Source organism: Pan troglodytes, chromosome 20, assembly GCF_028858775.2.
Source record: "Pan troglodytes isolate AG18354 chromosome 20, NHGRI_mPanTro3-v2.0_pri, whole genome shotgun sequence".
NCBI lineage: Eukaryota > Metazoa > Chordata > Mammalia > Primates > Hominidae > Pan > Pan troglodytes.
Genome location: NC_072418.2, coordinates 52817977 through 52841111, shown reverse-complemented (window position 1 = coordinate 52841111; position 23135 = coordinate 52817977). Strand labels below are relative to the sequence as shown.

The 23135-nt window shown below is 58.6% G+C and overlaps 3 protein-coding genes across 14 annotated transcripts in view; 2 read left to right on the top strand and 1 right to left on the bottom strand.

Moving 5' to 3' along the window:
- Positions 1 to 1652, top strand: part of IL4I1 (interleukin 4 induced 1) — a 39660-nt gene extending 38008 nt beyond the window's left edge. For all 7 annotated transcript variants that reach the window (XM_054672633.1, XM_054672634.1, XM_063802123.1 and 4 more), the window contains 2 exons: positions 199 to 335; positions 706 to 1652. In XM_054672633.1, coding sequence (XP_054528608.1) covers positions 199 to 335; positions 706 to 1636 — 1068 coding nt within the window. In that variant the 3' untranslated portion in view covers positions 1637 to 1652. The remainder of the gene's footprint in view (positions 1 to 198; positions 336 to 705) is intronic.
- An 899-nt stretch (positions 1653 to 2551) lies between these two features.
- On the bottom strand, positions 2552 to 13670 carry TBC1D17 (TBC1 domain family member 17). Of its 4 annotated transcripts, none has more exons than XR_010153937.1 (18): positions 13539 to 13670; positions 13037 to 13135; positions 12706 to 12780; positions 10882 to 11005; positions 9811 to 10018; positions 9134 to 9245; positions 8886 to 9044; positions 8394 to 8522; positions 8210 to 8313; positions 7541 to 7635; positions 6923 to 7039; positions 6733 to 6833; positions 6534 to 6633; positions 4581 to 4670; positions 3733 to 3830; positions 3466 to 3582; positions 2983 to 3143; positions 2552 to 2876 (listed from the first exon to the last, which is right to left on the bottom strand). XR_010153937.1 is itself a non-coding variant. In XM_063802113.1 (18 exons), the coding sequence occupies exons 1-18, from the start codon at positions 13557 to 13559 to the stop codon at positions 2676 to 2678; spliced, it is 2037 nt and encodes a 678-aa protein (XP_063658183.1). In that variant the 5' UTR covers positions 13560 to 13670; the 3' UTR covers positions 2552 to 2675. The 4 variants fall into 4 exon arrangements, 2 of the variants coding, with proteins under 2 accessions (XP_063658183.1, XP_001173398.2); XM_063802113.1 differs by having other exon boundaries at positions 2983 to 3069; XR_676005.5 differs by lacking the exon at positions 4581 to 4670.
- Positions 13671 to 13971: 301 nt separating this feature from the next.
- AKT1S1 (AKT1 substrate 1) lies at positions 13972 to 22223 on the top strand. Of its 3 annotated transcripts, none has more exon segments than NM_001246387.1 (5): positions 13972 to 14697; positions 17944 to 18329; positions 19357 to 19434; positions 19530 to 19699; positions 21202 to 22223. In NM_001246387.1, coding segments are annotated over 4 exon segments (771 nt in total). In that variant the 5' UTR covers positions 13972 to 14697; positions 17944 to 17950; the 3' UTR covers positions 21346 to 22223.
- The last annotated feature ends 912 nt before the right edge of the window (positions 22224 to 23135 follow it).

Below are 23135 nucleotides of genomic sequence, written 5' to 3'. Positions count from 1 at the left end.
TGCCACCGCCTTCCTGCCTGACCCGGGGGCTGGACACGCCCCCTCTCTGGACCTCCGTTTCCCTCATCTGTCAGAGAGCGGGGACTGGATCCTACGGTCCAAGGACATGTCATGGGACCAGGAGGCCCAGCTGCGGAGGGGCTTTCTCAGGGGTGCAGCCTGCCTGGGCCCTAACCTCGGCCTGTGCCCAACCTGCAGGAATATCTTCTCGGGGAGGGGAACCTGAGCCGGCCGGCCGTGCAGCTTCTGGGAGACGTGATGTCCGAGGATGGCTTCTTCTATCTCAGCTTCGCCGAGGCCCTCCGGGCCCACAGCTGCCTCAGCGACAGACTCCAGTAAGGGGCAGGGCTGGCGGGCAGGGGAGGGGGGGCGGGGCCAATCAGGGAAAGTAGCCGGGAGTGGGAGGAGCCTCTGGGTCTGGGGGCGGGGCTGTTGTGAAGGGCGTGGCCTAATTGATGGCCGCGGGGCTAAGGGTTCCCAGAAAAAGGACACGGCCTAGGGGAGAAGTGGTGGGGTCCCTGGTGACACAATCCACTACTCCTGCGGCCTTCGGGATGTCAGGGACGGGCGGGGTAGGGAGAGGTGGATGACAGGGGAGCGGGCCGGTGCCCATAGGGGCCCGCTGCCGGGGTGGGTGGGGCAAAGCAGAGGGGCAGGGCCGCAGAGCCCAGGTCACGCCCCCACCCCGCCCCGCCCCGCCTGCAGGTACAGCCGCATCGTGGGTGGCTGGGACCTGCTGCCGCGCGCGCTGCTGAGCTCGCTGTCCGGGCTTGTGCTGTTGAATGCGCCCGTGGTGGCGATGACCCAGGGACCGCACGATGTGCACGTGCAGATCGAGACCTCTCCCCCGGCGCGGAATCTGAAGGTGCTGAAGGCCGACGTGGTGCTGCTGACGGCGAGCGGACCGGCAGTGAAGCGCATCAACTTCTCGCCGCCGCTGCCCCGCCACATGCAGGAGGCGCTGCGGAGGCTGCACTACGTGCCGGCCACCAAGGTGTTCCTAAGCTTCCGCAGGCCCTTCTGGCGCGAGGAGCACATTGAAGGCGGCCACTCGAATACCGATCGCCCGTCGCGCATGATTTTCTACCCGCCGCCGCGCGAGGGCGCGCTGCTGCTGGCCTCGTACACGTGGTCGGACGCGGCGGCGGCGTTCGCCGGCTTGAGCCGGGAAGAGGCGTTGCGCTTGGCGCTCGACGACGTGGCGGCATTGCACGGGCCTGTCGTGCGCCAGCTCTGGGACGGCACCGGCGTCGTCAAGCGTTGGGCGGAGGACCCGCACAGCCAGGGTGGCTTCGTGGTACAGCCGCCGGCGCTCTGGCAAACCGAAAAGGATTACTGGACGGTCCCTTATGGCCGCATCTACTTTGCCGGCGAGCACACCGCCTACCCGCACGGCTGGGTGGAGACGGCGGTCAAGTCGGCGCTGCGCGCCGCCATCAAGATCCACAGCCGGAAGGGGCCTGCATCGGACACGGCCAGCCCCGAGGGGCACGCATCTGACATGGAGGGGCAGGGGCATGTGCATGGGGTGGCCAGCAGCCCCTCGCATGACCTGGCAAAGGAAGAAGGCAGCCACCCTCCAGTCCAAGGCCAGTTATCTCTCCAAAACACGACCCACACGAGGACCTCGCATTAAAGTATTTTCGGAAAAAGCCGTGTGGTCCAGCCTCCCCCGTGGCTCAGTTACTTCCCCAGTTTGCCTGCATCGGAACCACTAGCCCTGCAGTTAGCAGGCGCCACGCCCATCCTGGAGCCCCCCCAAAAATCTGCCCCTTACTTCTTCCTGGACAGTGGGGCTCCAGAGGAGGGTGGGGGGTGGTGCGCACAGAGGGAACCGGAAGGACGCCCTGCACCACCGGGAAATGGCAATCACAGCGACCACCTCTGTCACGAGTCTGAAGCACAGATGGGCCCTAATGCAAGTAACAGAAAGCCCAGCTGACAGTGGCTGAACAGGAGGTGATTTTTCTCACAAGCAGCAGCTGGGAGGGCAGGCTCCCCAGAGTACATCTCTGCAGGCCCTTCCACCTTGGTTATGTCCGGGAAGTGTTCCCACACAGCTACCAGGTCGCCGCCGCAGCCCAGGGCACCCTATCCTCTTCCAAAAACCCCAAATCAGGCCGGGCGCGGTGGCTCACGCCTGTAATACCAGCACTTTGGGAGGCCAAGGCAGGCAGATCACCTGAGGTCGGGAGTTCAAGACCAGCCTGGCCAACATGGTGGAATCCCATCTCTACCAAAATTACAAAAATCAGCCGGGTGTGGTGGCACACGCCTGTAGTCCCAGCTACTCAGGAGGCTGAGGCAGGGTAATTGCTTGAACCCGGGAGGCGGAGGCTGCAGTTAGCCGAGATCTGCCACTGCACTCCAGCCTGGGCGACAGAGCAAGACTCCATCTCATAAAACAAAAAAAAACAAATCAGACAACTCAGGGAGCCCTGCCTCCACAAACCCCAATCATTCACCCTAGGCTCTGCCCAGCCACCATCCCCTCCCCAACCAGGTCAGAGCCCACTTGGCAGCCTTCCCCCCACCAACAAGAAGCCAAATGCACATGAGAAGTGTCAGTTTAATGAAGCCAGCTTATCAGCAGGGCGGCGGAGCACACCTGCCCCCTCGCAGGTGTGCCTGGCTCGGGCTAAAGTGCCTGTGCAGAACGAGGCTGCCTGGCGGGGTTAGGAGTCGGCGCCCTCGTCCTCCTCCTCGGGCAGGATCTCCAGGCTGCTGTCGGCCTGCGGGGCTGTGTCCGTGGAGGGCGGCGGGGTGGGCGGGGCCCGGGTGGGCGACAGAGGCAGCGGGGAGGCGGTGGGCGAGGGGCTGTGGGGCTCTGCGGGCGGGGCCAGCCCCAGGATCTCCTGCACGTTGTGGGGCAGCTCCTGGAGGCACGGGATGAGAGAAGCGAAAAGCGGAAGGTGAAGGTGAGAAGGGGGCGGGGGTCGGTCGGGGCTCGGGCGGGGCGCTGCGGGGCGGACGGGGACTCACGGGGCAGGCGGTTAGCTGGCGGTGCAGGGCCTCGGCGCGGGTAAGCACGTCCTCCACGCTCAGCTTCATAGTCAGCTCGTTGATGTGCTGCGGGAGGGGGTGGGTCAGGCGCCAGCCGGCACTCAGCCACCTCCGCCCGAGCGCCCACTCTGTGCCTCGTGCTGGGAAACAATGAAGACACACCGGGCTGGCCCTCTGGGGGCTCAGAGGTGCGCTGGGGGAGTCATGCTTCTCAGGCCTCCGGGAGCATTCTGAGCACGTACTCGGGGAGGGCAGGTCCCCACCCACCTGCCCGGAGGACCTTGCTGGGAGCAGGCATGGCATGGGGCAGAAGGGAAACCTACGCGGCCCCACCCCCACTGCGCTCCCAACTAACCAGGCTTTCAATAATCCCACACTAAACACCTGCTCCCCGGAGGTACTGCGGCCCTGGGCAGCGCCCAGCTCAGGGTGGACAGGGCGGGGGCGGGGCCGGAGCCTCACCTTGAGGATCTCATTGGAGCCGAAGCCGGACAGCATGAGGGTGTCCCTCTCCATGTCCAGGATGGCGCAGGCCACCAGCAGGTGCAGATTGGGGCCAGGGAGCCCTGTCCACAGCACCTGAGGGTGCGGGACAGAGGGAGGGAGGGAGAGGTCATAGCCCAGCCTGGGCCTGAGGTCCCACCAGGGTCTGCCCCTCTCCGCCCAACCTCCCAGGCTCTCCCAGGGCAGGTGAGCCTTCAGGCCTCTCGCCCAAACTGGCTGGCCCACCTCCCACAGCCGAAGGACATCCGGGAAGGGGAATTCCCTCTTGAACCAGATGAGCAGCCACCGGAAACAGAAGCAGAGAGAGCCGGAGTCCTGGGAATCTGGGGGATGACATGGAGCCCACTCAGCCTTGCCCAGCGCTGGGACTGAGAGTTTGAGAAGTCATCCTGACTGGAAGACCTTCCCCAAGTCTAGGCAAGTGACTTATGCCTGGCTTGGGAACCTCGGAGGTGAGGCAGGAGCAGCCCTGAACGCGGGCCCTGCCCCTCCTTCCTCCCACACTCCAGAGGAAGTGTGCTATTATACTTCCACATCTGCCATGGACATGGAAGGGAGGCAGGACGCCCAGCACGCCCGACGAAACAGACCTCAGTGCCCGCTGCTGGTGAGCGCTAAGGAAACTGACATTCCTAGATACGCTGTCAGCAAAAATTTAAGCTGAAGGCTGGGTGCGATGGCGCACGCCTGTAACCCCAGCACTTTGGGAGGGTGAGGCGGGTGGATCACCTGAGGTCAGGAGTTCGAGACCAGCCAGGCCAACATGGTAAAACCCCATCTCTACTAAAAATACAGCCTGGCCAACGTGATGAAACCCCATCTCTACTAAAAATACAAAAATTAGCTGGGATGGTGCCACACCCCTGTAATTCCAGCTCCTTGGGAGGCTGAGGCAGGAGAATCGCTTGAACTCGGGAGGTGGAGGTTGTAGTGAGCCGAGATCGCGCCACTGCACTCCAGCCTGGGCAACAGAGCGAGACTCCGTCTCAAAAAGAAAAAAAAAAATTAAGCTGGTGTTGAACCTTTTTTTCCCAAGTTAACTCAAATAAAAGTGAGAGTCTGAGCATTCTAACCTTTTAGGAAAGTAACAACGGAGGACAAACTCTCCAAAGCTGTGAAAACACGCACTGTCCTCAACAAAATTCCACTTCTTGGAAGTGAACCTAAAGAAGAAATTACCCAGACTATGCACCGTGATGAAAAACTGCAAAGGACCCGAATCTCCAGCAGGTCAAGTTACATCAAATCTACCACATCTTGCAGGTGGACACAATGCCGTGCAGTCAAGAAAAGTGATGTTTCAGAAGACTTTGAATAACCCAGAGGCAGCCTCTGTCCTTGTGCCCTAGAAGGTGATGCTTTTCTATGGGTTAGTTTCCTCATCAGTAAGGTGAGGACAGAGTATCTCAGCTCCCTCCCCCGGGGGTCCTAAAGCATCGAGGAAATGTTCATGAATAAGTTTAACTTATTATCATCACCATCTGCACTCAAGAAAAACGATATCAAACAGCAACTTTAACTTTCTTTTTTCTTTTTTTTGAGACAGAGTCTCGCTCTGTCGCCCAGGCTGGAATGCAGTGGTGTAACCTCGGCTCAAGTGATTCTCCTGTCTCAGCCTCCCGAGTAGCTAGGATTACAGGTGCCGGCCACCACCCCCGGCTAATTTTTGTATTTTTAGTAGAGACGGGGTTTCACCATGTTGGCCAGGCTGGTCTCGAACTCCTGACCTCAGGTGATCTGCCTACCTCGGCCTCCCAAAGTGCTGGATTACAAGCATGAGCCACCACACCCGACCTTTTTTTTTTTTTTTTTTTTTTTTGAGGCAAGGTCTCACTCTGTTGCCCAGGCTGGAGTGCAATGGCACAATCTCTGCTCACTGCTACCTCCCCCACTCCAGTTCGAATGATTCTTGTGCCTCAGCCGATCCCAACAGCTGGGATTACAGGTGGGCGCCACCACGGCTGGCTAATTTTTTTGTATTTTTAGTAGAAACAGAGTTTTGCTATGTTGCCCAGCCTGGTCTGGAACTCCTGGCCTCAAGTGATCCACCTGCCTGGCCTCCCAAAGTGCTGGGATTACAGGCGTGATCCCAGGATGACATTGCGCCCAGGCTAATTTTTAAATCTTTTTGTAGTCTCCCAATTTTTTTTGGTCTCCCAGTGTTGCCCAGGCTGGTCTCAAACTCCTTGGCTCACGTGATCCTCCCACCTTGGCCTCCCAAAGCACTGGGATTACAACCATGAACCACCACACCCAGCCTTACTTTTTCTTCTTCATCTTAATTTCCTGCAGTTTTTACATTGACCAAGTAATAAAGAATATATGTTTTTTTTTTTTTTTGAGATGGAGTTTCGCTCTTGTTGCCCAGGCTGAAGTGCCATGGTGTGATCTTGGCTCACTGCAGCCTCCACCTCCCAGGTTCAAGCGATTCTCCTGCCTCAGCCTCCTGAGTAGCTGGGATCACAGGCGTGTGCCACCAGGCCCAGCTAATTTTGTATTTTCAGTGGAGACAGTTTCTCCATGTTGGTCAGGCTGGTCTTGAACTCCTGACCTCAAGTGATCCGCCCACCTTGGCCTCCCAAAGTGCTGGGATTACAGGTGTGAGCCACTGTGCCTGGTTGAAGAATAAAAATGTTAAAGCTGGGATGCAGCACCCCCAGCCCCAGGGCCCAGAGAACCAGTCTCTTGATTCCTGGTTCAAGGTGAGCCACAGCCAGGTGGGGATAGGAAGTGGCAGGAATGCCTAGGTCCTTATTTCTGAAAAATACCCTGCAGGTTAAGCCAAAGGCAAAGCCCAAACAGGATCTAGGTGAGCATGAGGACGGGGTGAGTCAGCGTTCCTGCGTGTCTGCATTTGGTGAAGTTTTGCTTCAAACAGCAATTCTGCCTCTACATTCTAGGTTGTGTGGGGATGTTTCTCGTTTGGATCAGGACCCAATGTCCAGGATGCCACTGTGGCTGCTACCAGAGAATCTGGCAAGGGCTATGACCCCATTGTCTCCTGCCCACCCTCCCGAGACACATACCCAGGAAGTCGCAGAGCAGGGGGTCCAGCACCCTCAGGAGCAGCAGCAGTCGCCCGAGTTGCCGCTTCATGGTCTCCTGGCTCTCTTCAAAGTTCCCTTGCTGTGGGACGGAAGGAGGGGGGAAAAAGCAGACCCTGTGAGGTGCCAGGACACCTGATCGCTCGACAGGCCTGTGTCCCACCCCTGACCCAAGCCTCACCACGAGCTCCATGAAGCCACAGAAACACCAGAAAGCATCCACCTCGTTCTGAATGACGTAGAGGATCGGGGAGAGAAGATCACTCATGCCCTGGACGTAGCCTGGGGGGACATGGGGTCAGGCTGCAGCCAAGCCCGCAGCGCTCCCCTGGACAGCCCCAGCTGCGCCCGTCCCCAGGCCTGGCACCCACCGAGGTCGAAGTGATACATGCAGTAGGTGAGGAGGATGTCGTTCAGCAGGCCCAGCCCCGGGTTCTCGGGACCCTCGTAGAACTTGTTGGTCCTGTCAGTGCGGCTCACATCCCTCTCTGCGGGGACCGGGCACAGGGTGCAAAGGTGAGAAAGGTAGGGGGGCCCATCCCTGCTGGCCACCAGTGCCAGCCCCCACTGCTCCTCCTGCCGGCAGCCCCCAGCCTCGGGGTTTGCTCTGGGGGAGAAGCAGAGCTGGTTCTAGAAACCATCACTGATGCTCCTGCTGTGAGGCGCCGGGCCTCCCACTCACCAGCTGGCTGTATCCACCCACAGTAGGGGAAACTGAGGCCCAGGGAGGCAAAATCACTTGCCAAGATCACCAGGCATCGACAGAACTGAGACTGGGCCTGAAGGGAGCCGGGCTCCCCTTCTTTCCCATCCTGTCCCTGGCCTTGCTCCCCCAGGGCCATTCCCCAACAGCCCATGCCGCTTTCCCCCAAGATGCCCTCTCCCTGGTCTTGGGGAGGCAGGGGGCTCCCTCTATCTCCCACTCATGCCTGAGGCCCTCCTGTGGTTCCCTGCTCCCATCCACCCTAAGTGCCACCCCTGACACTGACCGATGAGGCTGCGGTATCCATGCAGAAGCGAGTTTCTCCGCTCCTGCTCAGGGCTCACAGATTTCCACTGCAGCTTCATGCGGAAATACTCATCCCTGAGTGACAGAGGGAAACAAGATGTGAGGCCGCCACTATCTGCAGCACCCAGAGACCTCCAAGCCTGGCGCCACCTCCCAGGTCAGCCCTGCAGAGCCCCTCCCTGACCACACAGACCCAAGCAGGTCACCTCGTCATTCTTGCCACTATCCCTTACACTTCACCTTCCTGGCATCTCTCACTACATAGCCTTGTGGCCTTTTGATGAAAATTTGTCACCCCCCGCTGGACGAGGGACCAGGGACAGGGAATCGTCCAGCACTGCTGCATCCTCAGTGCCTGGCAGGTATATAACCTACACCAGGAATGAGGAGAGATGGGCCCTCCTAGGTTATAAAACATGCTGCAAAACTGTGATCATTAAAACAGTATGGCACAGGAATGAAAACTGCAATGGAGACAGACCATACAGGGGTGAGGATGGGTCTGGTTTGATCATTGCCGTATTCCACAGGTGCAGGATGGTGCCCAGATACAGCAGGTTCACAACCAGCGTCCACAGAACTTGCCCACTGGTGCCCTAGGAGGTACCAGGTGTCATGCCTGGCAGGGCAGGGCCTCCTGAGGACTCACGTTTTCTTGCGTATGTGGGCCTTGTGCTCCTCAGCTGTGCCTTCCCAGCTGAGGTACCCCAGGAGGAACTTCCAGGCCTCGCGCCGCAGGCTGGGGCTCAGACCCTGGGGGTGCAGGAGGGCAGGCAGCTCAGTGGGGCCTTGTTCTGGCCCTGCCCCATTCTTCCACCTGTCCTGGCACTCACCCCCGAGAAGATCCGGTTCTTCAGCTCAGGGACCTGCTGCAGGCGGCCTTCAGGGCCCACGTGGCGTGCCCACTCCTCCTCTGTAACTGGAGGGCCCCGCTCCACGGTTGGCCGAGGCCCCAGCTCCACCTGCAGGCAAAGAGCAAATGAGCCTGGGGCTCGGTGGGGTGGTGGGGGGACCCAACCCAGCCTCAGTCCACAAGCTCAGAGAGCTTCTTAGCTTGACGGATGACTAACATTCAGGGGCGGGCAGCAGCCTCTTCCGGGGCTCAGCAGCCAAGTCATCCCCCAGTTAGGAGGGGTCCCCCAATAAGGGTGAGCAGGTGCTCACAGTGTCTGGCAGAGCCATGAGCGCTTTCCTCATGCACCCCCTGAGGGTGTCCCATTACCATCCCCGTTTTACCTAAGAGGAAACTGAGGCCCAGGGAAATGAAATCATGCGCCCAGGGAGACACGGCCAGAAATAACAGGGAGGGTCCACTCACTACTCACACAGGAAATGACCTCGAATCCAGGCTCGGGTTCATCGTCGGGTGGCGGGGGAAGGTCGGAGGCAGCTCCCTCAGGCTGTGGCTGCAGGGCACCCCGGAAGAAGTTGGTCACTCGGGAGAAGCTGCTGAAGGTGGTGGAGTAGGGATCCTGGAGGAAGCGCTGGGGACGAGGCCAAAGGGAGGTCATGGCCCGCCCCTTCTCGTCCCTCCCTGCCCACACCCGCCAGGCCTCCTGCCGTGGACACTCACAGACACCACATTGGAGCTGTCCTGGTCAAAGAGCTGCAGGTGGTGGAAGGAGTTGGAGAGAGCAGAGGAGTCGTGGGGGAAGACAAGGTAGAGGCGGGAGTCCTGCGGGGAGCTGGGAGGCGGGAGGTGACGCACAGGTGATGCACAGGTAGGGGCCCAGTGTCCCAGGCTGTCTGTGCTCGGCCGACATCCGTTCCAGCTGCAGCGTCCCAACCACCCCTGGGCAACCCCTCATTTCAGGGAATGCTGTTAAAGGAGGCCCACAGCTGGATCCCAGGGGTGGGCACATGACTCAGGGCTGGCCAATGAGGGCCTTTCACCTTCCGGTCCAGTGTGACTGACTCAGGGACGAGCCAATGAGAGGCAGCTCTGGGATCTTGTTGGAACGTGGGGAAAGAGGTGCCTTCTATCCAGCCAGGTTGTTAAGCCACGGATACTGGGGCCCCAGAGAATAACGAACTCAGAGGGAAAAAGGATAACTGTTTCTAACATTTTGGGACCTGGGTCCTGCCTGAAATCAATACTCCCTTTTGACTTTTTAGTTATATGTGCTGATCAACTCTTTGCCTTCCTTTAAATCAGTGTGAGTTGTGTTTCTTTCACAGCCCCGAGGGGTCACGCTGCAGCCATGGTGGGACTGGGCCCGGTTTAAGGCCCAGCACTGGGAGAGAGCTCACCTGGCCAACAGCAGGTAGCGGCTGAGGACGCGGAGCAGGGCGCGGGTGCCCCCGCGGTGGAAGTGCAGTGCGGGCAGGGAACCTCCAGCCTGGGTCACCAGAACCAGGTAGGCCCAGCTGAGGCCCGGCTTGGAGCGGCGGATGGACTTCAGCTCCCCCAGACTCACTGAGAAGGCCCAGGAGCCCTGGGGGCAGCTGGGCTCTGCACCTAGGGAGATGGCGCTGTGTTGGGGGAAGTGTGGGAAGCCAGAGTCGGCCTTATCAACCACAACCCAGGATGTTCCTTCGGCACAGGCATCTCCTGAGGGCCCCGCCACAAGCCACCCCTCTGCCCCTGGCCTCACATTCCTTGGAAGCACAAATGAGTAAGATGGGAAGGGAGCCCAGTGGACATGTACCTTTCCAGAACCTTCCTAGGCACCCCTCGACCTGCAGGGTAAGGGCCCTATTCCTCAACCTGGCACTCGAGGCCCCTCGGGTCTGTCCTTCGCCCCTGCCTATCTTACCTCCAACCTTTCTTCACTCAAAATCCCACACTTGAGCTACAATGAAAGGCCAGCGGCTCCCTAAACACACAGGGGCCGCCTGCCTCTGGCTTGCACGGGCTGCTCTCTCTGCCAGAAGAGAAAACTCCCAAGAGTCCCTCAGTGCCAAGCTCCAGCATCACCTCTTCCTGGAAGGAATCTCCATTCCCCAGAGGGGTCACGTGCCTTCTCTGGATGTCCCCTGCACCCTGTGTGACCCCAGGATGGTGCAAATCACCCTAACTGGCTGCATCTGTCACCCCACCAGCCTCAAACCTCAGGGGCAGGCCTGGTGTGGGAGCACCCACAGCCAATCCGGGAGCCCAGTAGGATGAGCAAGGCTGCAGTCTCAGAGACACTGGCCATGTTGACCTGGGCTGGGACAGTCCTGTCTTCCCATTCACTTCCATGCTCCTGGGACTGGAAGGTGGTGACTGGTGGCCTTCTTGATTGTGGGCAGCAAAGCCCTCGGGACCGTGACCACTGAGGGCAAGATGTGTCCTACCTGGCCCACACGTGCTTCTCAAGGGCCACCACCTCAGCCTACCTCTCGTGGGTTCTGAGTGGCGGGGCTGTGGCCGCACAGTGCTGATGACAGCCCAGTCAGGTTCATAGCCGGGGTCAAAAGTTGGTTCCTCCTCAGAAGCACATGAGTCACCCCCACTGGAGTCCTTAGGAGAGGGAAGGAGCAGACAGTAAGGGGCCATGGATTCAGATCTTAGCCTCGAGGCTACCCTGGAAGATAGCCCCATTGAATAAAGAGGGAAACTGAGGCACAAAGAAGGTACAGCAGGCCAGGTGCGGTGGCTTACGCCTGTAATCCCAGCACTTTGGGAGGCTGAGGCGGGTGGATCACCTGAGGTCGGGAGTTCGAGACCAGCCTGACCAATATGGAGAAACCTCGTTTCTACTAAAAAAATACAAAAAAATTAGCCAGGCATGGTGGCGCATGCCTGTAATCCCAGCTACTCGGGAGGGTGAGGAAGGAAAATCGCTTGAACCTGGGAGGCGGAGGTTGCAGTGAGCTGAGATGGCGCCATTGCACTCCAGCCTGGGCAACAAGAGCGAATTCTGTCTCATTAAAAAAAAAAAAAAGAGAAAAAAGAAAGTACAGCACTTTCTCAGGGTCACCCAATGCAACCAGAGAGCGAGCCAGGACTTGACCCCATGTCTCCCAGTGCATGGGGAGGTCTATGCTACAGGGCAGGTGCCTCTGCAGTCAGGCTGCGGAGTGCTCAATGGACACTGTTGTACTCACTAGGTAAATACAAACCAAAACCACAATAAGATACCACTTTGCACTCTTTTGAGACAGTGAGACTGTCAAAAAAAACAAACAAAACAACAATAACAAAAAAAAAAACACTACATTTCCCAGGTTTCTTTGCAGCTGGAATCCAGGACACAGGACAAATTCTACCAACCAGATGCAGGCCAACCTGAAAAGCGGAAGTGATGTAACGCAACTTCCTGGTGCCTTGGCTGTGTTTGGCTGTGGAGCAAGGTGGAGAGTCATCTTCATCTTCATCTTCATCCTCCTGCCCTGGGGCAGTGCAGGTGGCCAGCTCAGCCTTCCAGTGTCTCGTCACTAGCTCTGTGGGTGCCGACTGACTTCCTGCCCCTGGGTGGAACTCGTCAGCTCCAATGGAGGTCTCATTCCCCACTAAAGAACCCCCCTACAGAGGCATCCAACTTCTCCGTGTGCCTTGAAGGTTGTTCTGCTGTCCCTGAAATACCTTCTTGTCCTTTCATATCCTGGGAGTCCCAGCTCAAATGTCTGCTCTCCCAGGAAGCGTTGGGGATCTGGAATCAGACTGTCTGGGTGCAAAAAGTTCCAACACTTCCTAGCGTTTTCGACCTCATCTATCAGTTTCTCAAAAAGTGAGTAAGGGTCAGGGCTTAGGTGGGTCTGGATCTGACTTATCTCTGGGTCTCAGAATTGCCCAGGACGGGGTCCAGCCATGGGAAGTCCCAGGAGACATAACGAAGGGAAAGCCGGGAGCAGTGACGAAGTGGGTGAGTAGGCTGTCAGGCCCTGTCCTCTGGCACCAGAGGAAATGCCACTTCCCTTCAAGCAACTCGAATCCACATCTTGCACCCTGGCAGGGATCTCCCAAGAAGCAAAGGGAGAGAGGGGTCAGCCGTCCCCACGACCGTGCGTCTCATGCTCCCTGCTCTTTTTCCTTGAATGGGCATCCTCTGCCCATTTCACAGAGAGGAGCAAAACGAGAGGCAGAGTACCCAAGCCTAAACAGGGTCACACATGCCCCACGAGTAGGTCTGGGATTGTACGCAGGTCCCTCAAATGACTTACAACAGCACGGACCTAGAAAAAAAGCGAGTGGAGAAGGGCAAAGCGGGTGGAGCCTACCTTCTTGGAGAAGAGGATTTGGGTGGAATCTCCAGCCTCCTCTACAGGAGCCCAGTGCAGGAGGACGTCATTGTCCTAGGGTAAGGAGGGAGGCGGGGTTAGAGGCGCTCCCCAAACCACATTCCCAAAACTTTCCGTTGCAAATTTCCAAACTTTCCCAGTTTCTACCCTCAGCCTTTCAAAGTCCCGCCCCTCATTCCAGTTCCCACACCCAGCCTTCTTCAGGTCCCACTGCTGACCGCCAGACCAAACTCCTACAGTTGCCGCCTGCATCCCAGACCGCCTGCATCCCGCTCGAAGCGGGTCCGAGCCCTGCTCCCTCCCAGCGCACCTTTTCCACGACACGGATGACACCAGCGATGAGAGAGTCTCGGTCCTGATACTTCTTAGCGCTGGTGTGCAGGTACACTCCGCCCTTCTCAAACACCACCTGAGTAGGGGGAAACCAGCGAGGGCTGGGGCCCAAGCGAGGGGACCAGCCTGGGGAGCCAATAGGGACGGGCCCAGGGAGGAGCCACCCTCAGGGGGCGGGGCCGGGAGAGCCATTGCCCCGGGACCAAGGCGGGGAGAATGGTCCAGCCCGCGTTCGGATGCTGGCGTGCGTTCCACAGCGGGCAGGGCTCAAGGAGTCGCCTAAGCCGGGGGGGCGGGGCCATGAGAGGTTCTTCCCTGGGGCGGTGGACGGGAGGGTGACGGCGCGTTTATAAGAGATCGGTGTTTGCCAAGGCCGTGCCGGATTCTCAACAGCACTCGCAAGGCCTGAGAGAAGAGCTGATCACTAGACGGGGCGTTTCGCATACACTGAAGCGAGGGAATGCGTCCTCAGTGCTTACCCTATAGCCGGCTCCTTCCATAGTCGCCGCCGAAGGCCCCACTGCCCCGCCTCCTCCTTTTCCTAGTCAGCGTGTTGTCACTTCCGGAGAAAACAGGTCCCCTCCGGGCCGGACAGTGGTAGCGGCCCGACCCGTTCTAGAGAAGGAGCGGGTGAAACCATTTTTCAGAAGGGGGTTATTCCACTGGAACCTCGAGGGTGGATCGGAGTCACGTGGCGCAGACGCTGAAGGTGGATCCGGCTACGGAGAGTGCGCAGGCGCAGTGTTCGCCCTCTCGCCACGAAGTAAACAAGTGGGAGGGTCTGAGAGCTGCACCACCTGGGGCAAGCACGCCTTGAAACGCCCACTTCCTTCTCCATATTGCATACTGGAATTGAAGCCAAGGAGGTACCATTTTGCTCGAGGGCATGGCCTAAGCCGGTCCGCTAAGGCCATGTTAATACGGGGCTGTCCCATTTCTCTGCGGGGCGCGACAGCTGGAAGAGCCGAACGGATAAGAGAAGAGGAGGTGAGAGGAGCTGTACACCACAAGAGGCACTGAGGGACTCAGGATAACGGGATGAAGCCGTCAGTGCCCCCAGAAACGAAGCGGCCCCGGACGAATTTCTGAGTCACCGTCGCGAGAAAGCGGGCTGAGCCGCCATTTTGAAGCCTGGCAAACCGAAGCAAGAAATGCCGTGTTGGATCTTTGCCAGCCTTCGTGCTGAATGGGAGCAGGTTGGAGGGAGAGAGAGCCAATATACACTATGGGCTGATTAAGCCCGGTTGGCTGCCATGTTGTTAACGAGCACCGATTTCCTCTACTTTTGTCGAAGAAGTTTATTGTGGGTCAGGGACGTCAGGTCGCTTGCCTTCGTTTACTGTGGTCATGATTGAGCATATGAGGACGGCCATTATTGTTGGGGGCAAATGGAAATGCTCTAGGCGGGAAAGCTGAAGCGTTTCTTTCGCCATTTTTCTTACGGGCAAGCTGTCGTCACTCTTGTCAACTGGTTCGGATGAAGCCCCTGTGGCCGCCATCTTGATCTCGGGCGGCCCCGATAAGGGAGGCGGAGTGTGCGGAGAGGAGGCGGGGCAACTGCGCGGACGTGACGCAAGGCGCCGCCATGTCTTTTGAGGGCGGTGACGGCGCCGGGCCGGCCATGCTGGCTACGGGCACGTGAGTGGAGGCGGCGTTGTTAACCGCGGTGTGGGGAGGATTTGGCCGTCCTGAGGCAGCGGGGCGCTGGGAGGGCGAGCGGCTCACGGGAGGGGTATGGCCTGCACAGATCAGAGGGCAGAGGTCTGCCAGCGATCCTTTGCTGAGCGCTGGAAGGGGGTCGCCCGTGGGAATCGTCCTGTCAGACCTGAGGCAAATCGTAGACAGCCTCACCTTGCGGTTCCAGAGCGCCTGGGATCTCTACCTGGGCCGTGGACCACGTCCACGGGGTCGGGGGATGGTTTGGGGGGCCTCGGGGCGCCCCTCACCCGTCCAAAGGCGGGACTTCCGGTCCTGGCCTCCGTCTGGGCGGGATTTCCTGTTTTGTTCCTAGACCAGTGGGTCCTCCCTGGACCCCGGGCGAGGTTGGGAGGTCTCGGGGCAGCTGAGCGTGGCCCCAGGCACTCACCCCATGGCTACCGCGTTCATGCTCAGGTTCCTCACATCTTGGGGTGTGGGGTACTAAAATTTCGACAGGAGGGGTGGTTCCACCCCTCTCCTCCTTAGCTCTCTTCCCTCCTCCCTGCATCCAAAGAGGACAGCCACATCGTGCTTCCCCTCCTGTGGGGAACACGTCTCACTTTCCTCTCATCTCTCCCTGATCTTACACGAAACTCGTCTATCGGGGCGGGTTCTTCCTCCATCTCTCAGCTCCTTGGAGGAAACAGGACCTCCTCTAGAAGCTGAAGGGTAAGGAGGACCCCCAGGTCTTGGCTACTCTCCTGTTGGGTAACATTACAGGGTGCCCCTGGACCTTGGCAAAGAGGCCTGTGGAAGTCGCCCTGTCCTTTTTGCTCGTGTCTCCTGAGTTGGGGGAGCCCTCACAACCCACTCACCCTATTTCACTCTCTTTAATCCCGTGGCTACTCCAAGATTGAGTACACGGAGAGTTCATCCTGACGTTCTCTTCCGGGACCTCCTCTCCCCCTCTTCTCTGCATGTCATTAGGGGCTGGAGGCCCGTGGAAGTGAGAGCCCCAGGCCTAGCACGGCCAGGCAGTTGACTTTGGACCAGCCATTTCTTGCTTAGAGCCTCAGTTTCCTCCTTCATCAGCTGGGAAGGACATGGGTGTGTTTGAGACACCGGGTACCCCCCAGTTCAGTGGGGTTTTGGGGCTGGGAAGTCAGCAGTTTCAGCCCCACTTGTGCCCTGTGTAGCTGTGTGCTTTTTTGCCAGTGTCCTAAGCTCTCTGAGCCTCACTTTTCCATCTGGATTAGAATATCTGCCCTCCTAAAGGCAGGCAGGATGGCGGTCAGGATTTAGAACAGGCCCCGGATCTAGACTTTCTGAGTCCAGGTCCCAGCCCTGCCTCTTCCAGTTGTGGCGCTTCAAGATGCTGACTGCCCCTGGGCCTGAGTTTGCAACTGTAAAATGGGGTGAACTGTAACTAAAGCTCCTGTCTCATAGTGTAGGTGAAAGGGTGGGAAGAGAAGGTTGATCCCATCTTGGGTCCTTGCGTGGCTTCTGGGAGGTGGTGGATAAACCTCTTCCTTTCCTTGGGGCTTTGAACTCCCTGAGTGAGTCAGATAGGTGAGATGCCAGGTGTGGAATCCCAGCACTGAATAGGTGCTCAGCAAACACCAACATCAATGATCGTGAGTCATAAAAGGCCTGCAAATTTCATTCAGACTCCAGACTCCCTGCTCCCTTCACCCTGGTGGGCTGGACCACAGCTGTGCCTGAATCCGTGCAATGGTGGTGTGCTTACTGCCTCCCGGAAGAGCTTCTTCCGCAGCCCAGCAGCTCTGGCTCAACCACGCTGGTTAATGGGGAAGAAAATGAGGCACAGAGAGGGCCAGTGAGCCATCTAAGGTCACACAGCAGGTTTGAGACAGAGTCAGGGCAAGGACCCAGCCCCCCTGCCCTTGCTCTTCTCACCCAGTAAGGAGACGCACCCTGCATTGTCTGCTTAGGGCCGACCTGTCCTGCAAACACAAATCCCTGACCTTGGGGGAATTCACAGTCTGATGCAGGAGGCAGCCAGGGTACAGCTATCACAAGCTCAGGTGACGTGAATGCTCATGGAGGAAGCCCAGGGCATCGGATGGGCTCCTGAAGTTATCTGATGCACCCTGGGGGATCAGGGACAACAGAGGACCTGCCAGAACAGTCTTGTAGGAAAAGCCGTGTGGATTTCCCAGCACAGAGAGCAGCGCCAGCACCATTTCAGCCCCGACTCTCTGAGGCCTCAGTCATGGAACCAGCCAGTTCCCTCTGGAAGGAAGTGTGTTGGGAAGGTGGCCACTCAGACAGTGTGGGACCCCCTAGGGAGCGGACTGGCTGGATCTATGGGTGAGGGAAAGTTTCTTCCACCCTAGGATGAGTGAAAGATTGGTGGGGAATGGAGCACAAGTCATCAAGGTCAGGGACCAGGTTTTTTGAAGGCCTCGGGCCTCAGAGGCTCTGGAAGGCCGTGGAGGCAGGATGGCCCAGGAGCTGGGGATGGCCAAAACACCCAGAGCCTCCAGGGCCTGCCCTGAGGACTATGGCGAGGAGTAGCATCAGCTCCGGGTGCTGAAGGAACCCCCTGGGCCTTGTGCAGGACACTCTCAACGGGATGGCTGGGCGATGGAGCAGGGTGGCATCATCCATCAAATTCAACACAAGCCCCACGTGGAATTCTAAATTTTCTAGACACCATGTTAAAAGAGTAAAAAAAGCAGATGAAATTCCTTTTTTTTTTTTTTTTTTTTTTAAATAGAGACGGGGTCTCAACACGTTGCCCAGGCTGGCTTCGAACTCTTGGGCTCGGTGATCCGCCTGCCTCGGCCTCCCAAAGTGCTGGGGTTGCAGGCCTGAGCCACCGCGCCCGGCTCGTTCTGCTTTATTGTACTCAGTCTTCAGAACCCAGTGCAGGTTTTACTGTTAGAGGCCTCTCTGCTAGGACTCCCTGCCTTTCCAGTACTCCCTGCTCACATGTGGCTGGCGGCTCCCACAGAGGCCAGGGCAGGGCCAAAGGGGAAGGAGTACAGTGACTTGGGGCAGGAGGAATGGGCTGGGGCAGAGGACGTCGCCAGGGTCTGGGCCTGCGAGGGCTGGATGGTGAGAATCCTGGGGAGTAGCAGGTTTGGGGAGGACACAGCACCGCTGGGACAAGGTGGGTGGAGGGGGGTGAGTGCCATCCAGGGGACGGGCGGACACTCTGAGTGGGTGGCAATGATGTAGGCCGCCAAGCCTCAGCCCCCTCTGTCCTGCTCTGGCCTGCAGGGCGCGGATGGCGTCGGGGCGCCCCGAGGAGCTGTGGGAGGCCGTGGTGGGGGCCGCTGAGCGCTTCCGGGCCCGGACTGGCACGGAGCTGGTGCTGCTGACCGCGGCCCCGCCGCCACCACCCCGCCCGGGCCCCTGTGCCTATGCTGCCCATGGTCGAGGAGCCCTGGCCGAGGCAGCGCGCCGCTGCCTCCACGACATCGCACTGGCCCACAGGGCTGCCACTGCTGCTCGGCCTCCTGCGCCCCCACCAGCACCACAGCCACCCAGTCCCACACCCAGCCCACCCCGGCCTACCCTGGCCAGAGAGGACAACGAGGAGGACGAGGATGAGCCCACAGAGACAGAGACCTCCGGGGAGCAGCTGGGCATCAGTGATAATGGAGGTGAGAGGGTGGGGGCAGGGGCGGGTGCGGCCCAGCGCTTGAGGTGCCCGCAGGAGGCTTTGTCGGGGTGGGGGCCTGCTTAGCCCAGAGTACTTCTACAGAAGTGCAGTCTCAGGACCCCAGAGCCAGACAGGCTTGCCTGGGGCTTGCTGTGTGATCTAAAGCCAGTCCCTTCCCTGCTCTGAGCCTTACTGGTCCTGGGGCCAGCTCTGTGCTGGGAGTGGTGGGCACAAGGACACAGAGCAGGCTCGGGCTTTTTTCTCAAGGAGCTCCCGGTCTAGCCAAGGAATTGGAGTCCCGGTGGGGGTCGGGAGGCTCTGGAGCAGGTCATGGGTAGAACCAGAGTCGTTTCCACAACGCCTGGGAGGCCAAGCAGGAGTTAAAGATTTGTCTGGGATGCAGCCAACATCTGAGGAAGCCAGGGAGGGAGCAGCCAGCTGTTTTGGGGGGAATTTGGGGGTTGGGCACTTCCCGGAGGCTGGACTGTAACGCTAGGGCTTTGCGGAGTTAGTAGGAGTTTGATCAGTCACTAGGAGGTCCTTGTTTGTTGGTATTACCAATGGCCGGCCTCCTCACCATTGCTGGAGAAAACCCGCGTAGGGTGAAGGGCAGGCATCCTGAGTTCAAATCCTGGTGGTGTCCCTTAGTAGCCATGGGACCTCGGGCAAGTGACTTAACTTCTCTGGGTCTCCAGGTCTCCATTTGTGAAACAGAGGTCATAGTCATCCCATGTTTCTCTAAGGCTGTATTTTGAGTCACATTGTCCCGAACAGATCATAGAGGTTTCATGTTAGCAGCCCGTTGTGTGCAGCTGAGAAGGTGGCAGATCCATAGAAACTGGGTTGGTTTTTGCCGATGACCAGGCAGGCTGCTAGAGGAAGTTGTTTTTGAGGTGAAGGAAATGGGTCTCAGAAGCCTCAGGGAGGTGGAGGTGGTGGCAGTGGCAGTGGCCGTGGCTGAGGAGGAGGGCACATGGAGCATGGCTAGGTGCTGCCTGGCCTGGGCCTCTAACTCAGGTCATCCACAGGGCTCTTCGTGATGGATGAGGACGCCACCCTCCAGGACCTTCCCCCCTTCTGTGAGTCAGACCCCGAGAGTACAGACGGTGAGTGTCCCAGGCTGTTCCCCTCCCTACCTGGGGGCGGGCACACGGCCAACACAAAGGCAGGGACAGAAGCTGAAATCCACCCTCTCTTTCAGATGGCAGCCTGAGCGAGGAGACCCCCGCCGGCCCCCCCACCTGCTCAGTGCCCCCGGTCTCAGCCCTACCCACACAGCAGTACGCCAAGTCCCTGCCTGTGTCTGTGCCCGTCTGGGGCTTCAAGGAGAAGAGGACAGAGGCACGGTCATCAGATGAGGAGAATGGGCCGGTGAGGGGCAAATGTGGGGAGGTAGGGAGGGCAGCTGGAAGGGCTCTGAGCCGCCTCCTCCAGGAAGCCCTCCAGCATGGATGCTGCTTTCCACCCATAAGCTAACTGAATCCTCCCCTCAACCTCAAGAGGCGAGTTCTTGGACACGAGCCTTGCAGTTTTAACAATTGCAGCCTTACCATGTGTCCTAGTGCCTTATAGAGAAGGCCTCTCCTTTCCAGGAGCGTCTCTATTTATAGAACACCTGCTCTGGGCAAGGCACAGGTGTTTTTGCATGCCCTCCAGTGGGGAAACTGAGGCTTGGAGGGTTCAGATCACCTCCCATCCCCACCCTGCACATTCCTGGCCCTTTGCAGAATTTGTCCCACCCCCTGGTCCCCTGTTCATCCCTTGTAGCAACCCCTGTTTGAAGCTCCTGGGCTGGGCTCTGCTGGCCTGGGTGGGTCCTCCTCACCCTTCACTGAGCCTCCTTGAAGCAGAGGGGAAACTGAGGCACTGAGGGGACATGTGACTTCCCTGAGAGGCAGAGCTGGGACTGGAACCCAGGTGTGTTTCAGGAAGGAGCTGTGGGCTTTGAGGGAGGAGGCCTGGGTCCCCACAGTCCCCCCCTCAAGCCTCAGTGTCCTTATGTGCAAACCAGCAGTCACAGTGGTGACCTTTTCTGTGCATCCTCCCTCAATGAGGCAGTGAGCACTGAAGACCAGGAACAGGGCCTGGTGCAGGCGGGGTCCACCTGCTGCTGCTCTCTGTGCTTGCGACTCATGGCAACACAGTTAATTGAACGCTCTGGCCTCCTGCGTGCTGTGCCCAGGGGCTGGTCTCCCACTGGGCTCAGGTCCAGTTCCTGATCTGGGTCTCTGGGTCCCATCCTGCGAGGGGACAGGCCCAGCTCAGGGTGACGGGGGCTGTAGTGGAGACAGTACTAGGTGCCAGAGCTGCAGGCAGAATGGTAGGACCGCTCCTTGGTGGGGGCTGACACAGCGAGGGATCTTTTCTGTAGCGCAGTGGCCACATGATAAAGCAGTAACAGCTGATTATCTCAGCCCTCACAGAGACCCTGTTATCCGCCCCATTTTTCAGAAGGGGAGACTGAGGCCTAGGGAAGCAAAACCTCTTGCTCATAGTTTGTCAGCGGCAGAGGTCTGATTGGAACATGACTGAAACCCCAGCCCAGATCCTCAGACATGAGACGGTGCACTCAGCTTTAATGGCTAGCAGAAAACAGCACTTCCACTGTGTAGGAAGCAATGTCCTAGGCCAAGAAGGGGAGAGGGAGAGGGGCAGGTAGGCTTCGTGGAGGAGGTGTCTGAACCGGGTAGAAGGGGTCCTACGTGGAGCAAGACGGGGAGGGGCACTGCTGGCAGTGGGCATCGCAGGGCACAGGTGGCAGGGCAGGGACGTGCTAGAAGTGGGCTTGGAGCCAGGGTGCACCCCTGGACCGCGTGTGGGTGCAGGGGGAGTGCCCTGCCGGCGCTGACCTCGCCCCGTCGCCGTCCCCGCAGCCCTCTTCGCCCGACCTGGACCGCATCGCGGCGAGCATGCGCGCGCTGGTGCTGCGAGAGGCCGAGGACACCCAGGTCTTCGGGGACCTGCCACGGCCGCGGCTTAACACCAGCGACTTCCAGAAGCTGAAGCGGAAATATTGAAGCCCAGGGAGGGAGCGTCCCGGGCCGCGTCCGCCCCATCCCACACTACGCCCCCGCCCCACTCCCGGGGCCTGCTAATCTGAGGCGGATCCGGGACAGGCCTCCTTGCGTCTCCCATTCCCAGGATTGACCCGCTTCTGCCAATCCCCGCCGTCCTTCCAGCCCACGACCTCCCGCGCCGAGGAGCGGGATCTGTCCCGTTTCCCGATTGGGTCTGTCTCCTCTCTCCGCCTAGCGACAGATTCCTTCTATTAAGGGATTGGCTCGCTGAGTTCTAAGCTCTAAATGGGTCAACTCCTTTGTTTTCCGCCTAGCGACAAGGGCTTTGCTCGCACGGCATTGGCTCCATCCCCTAGTCGCTGGACAGCTCTTTTTTTGATTGGCTCAAATCCTGTAAAGGGCTTGACCAGTCTCTACATAGTCACCGTCCGCTTTTCCTGAGTACTCCCTCCCAATTGGCTCCAGCTTCCTGGGGGCGTGGCCAAGCCCTCCTCTTCCCAGAATTGGTCCGGGGCCTTCAATTTACGTTCTTTACACTACGGGGACTGGGGTCGTCTTTGCCCAAGTCCCGACAACTTGTTCCCTGACCCCCTCAGGGATGGCCCCAAACTGTCCCTGCCTCTGGCACCCCCTTTCATTGGTTCCATCCATCCCCACAACAGCCTGCCAATCGAAACCCGTCCCTGCATCCAGGATGGTACCAGCTCCCGCCCCTCGCCCCCCACCTCCACAGGTGCCTTAAAGGGCCCTCGTCCACCCAAGGTGGGGGGCAGGGGCCCTCACTCTCCGGCCCTGGTGTGGGGGAGAGAGTGAGGGGTTGGGGGATCGGCAGTTGGGAGGGGCGCTCTGAGATTAAAGAGTTTTACCTCTGAGATAAATGTGAAGTGTGTTGTGAGTGTTCATTCAACATTTTCTGAAACCGAATGGCAGCGTCTGATTATCAGTGAATAGCTGGGGGTTGGAATTACTGTGCCCATTTTATTTATTTTTTTGAGACAGGGTCCCACTCTCGCCCAGGTTCAAGCGATTCTCCTGCCTCAACCTCCCGAGTAGCTGGGATTACGCGCCACTGCCGCCCGGATAATTTTTGTATTTTCAGTAGAAACAGGGTTTCATCATGTTGGTCAGGATGGTCTTAACTCCTGACCTCAAATGATCCACCCGCCTTGGCCTCCCAAAGTGCTAGGATTACAGGCGTGAGCCACGGCGCCTGGCTTTGTGCCCATTTTATAGATATGAAGACACAGGTTCATGGGGTGGAGGAGAGCATCCCAGTCTTATGTGACCATGGAACCCAATCTTGAGGGGGTGAGTGTTGGAGCCAGAGCCCACATATTCACCAGCAAAGCCAGGAACTCCAGCCGGGAGTCTTCTATTATAAAAGGACTGGAGCAACTGGGCTTGGTGCCTCACGCCTATAAGCCCAACACGCTGGGAGGCCAAGGCGGGAGGATCACATGACACCAGGAGGTCGAGATCAGCCTGGGCAGCACAGTGAGACCCCTTCTCCAAAGGGAAAAAAAAATGGCTGGAGGTTAGAAAGCAGGTGGAACCTCGTCCGAAATTAGGACTAGGTAAACGTAGTCCCACCAGACCACTACCGGAAGAATGCTAACACTAAATAAGACTTAAACGGATCTGAGCACTTTGGGAGGCCGAGGTGGGCGGATCACGAGATCAGGAGATCGAGACCATCCTGGCTAACACGGTGAAACCCCGTCTCTACTCAAAATACAAAAAATTAGCTGGGCGTGGTGGCGGGCGCCTGTAGTCTCAGCTACTCCGGAGGC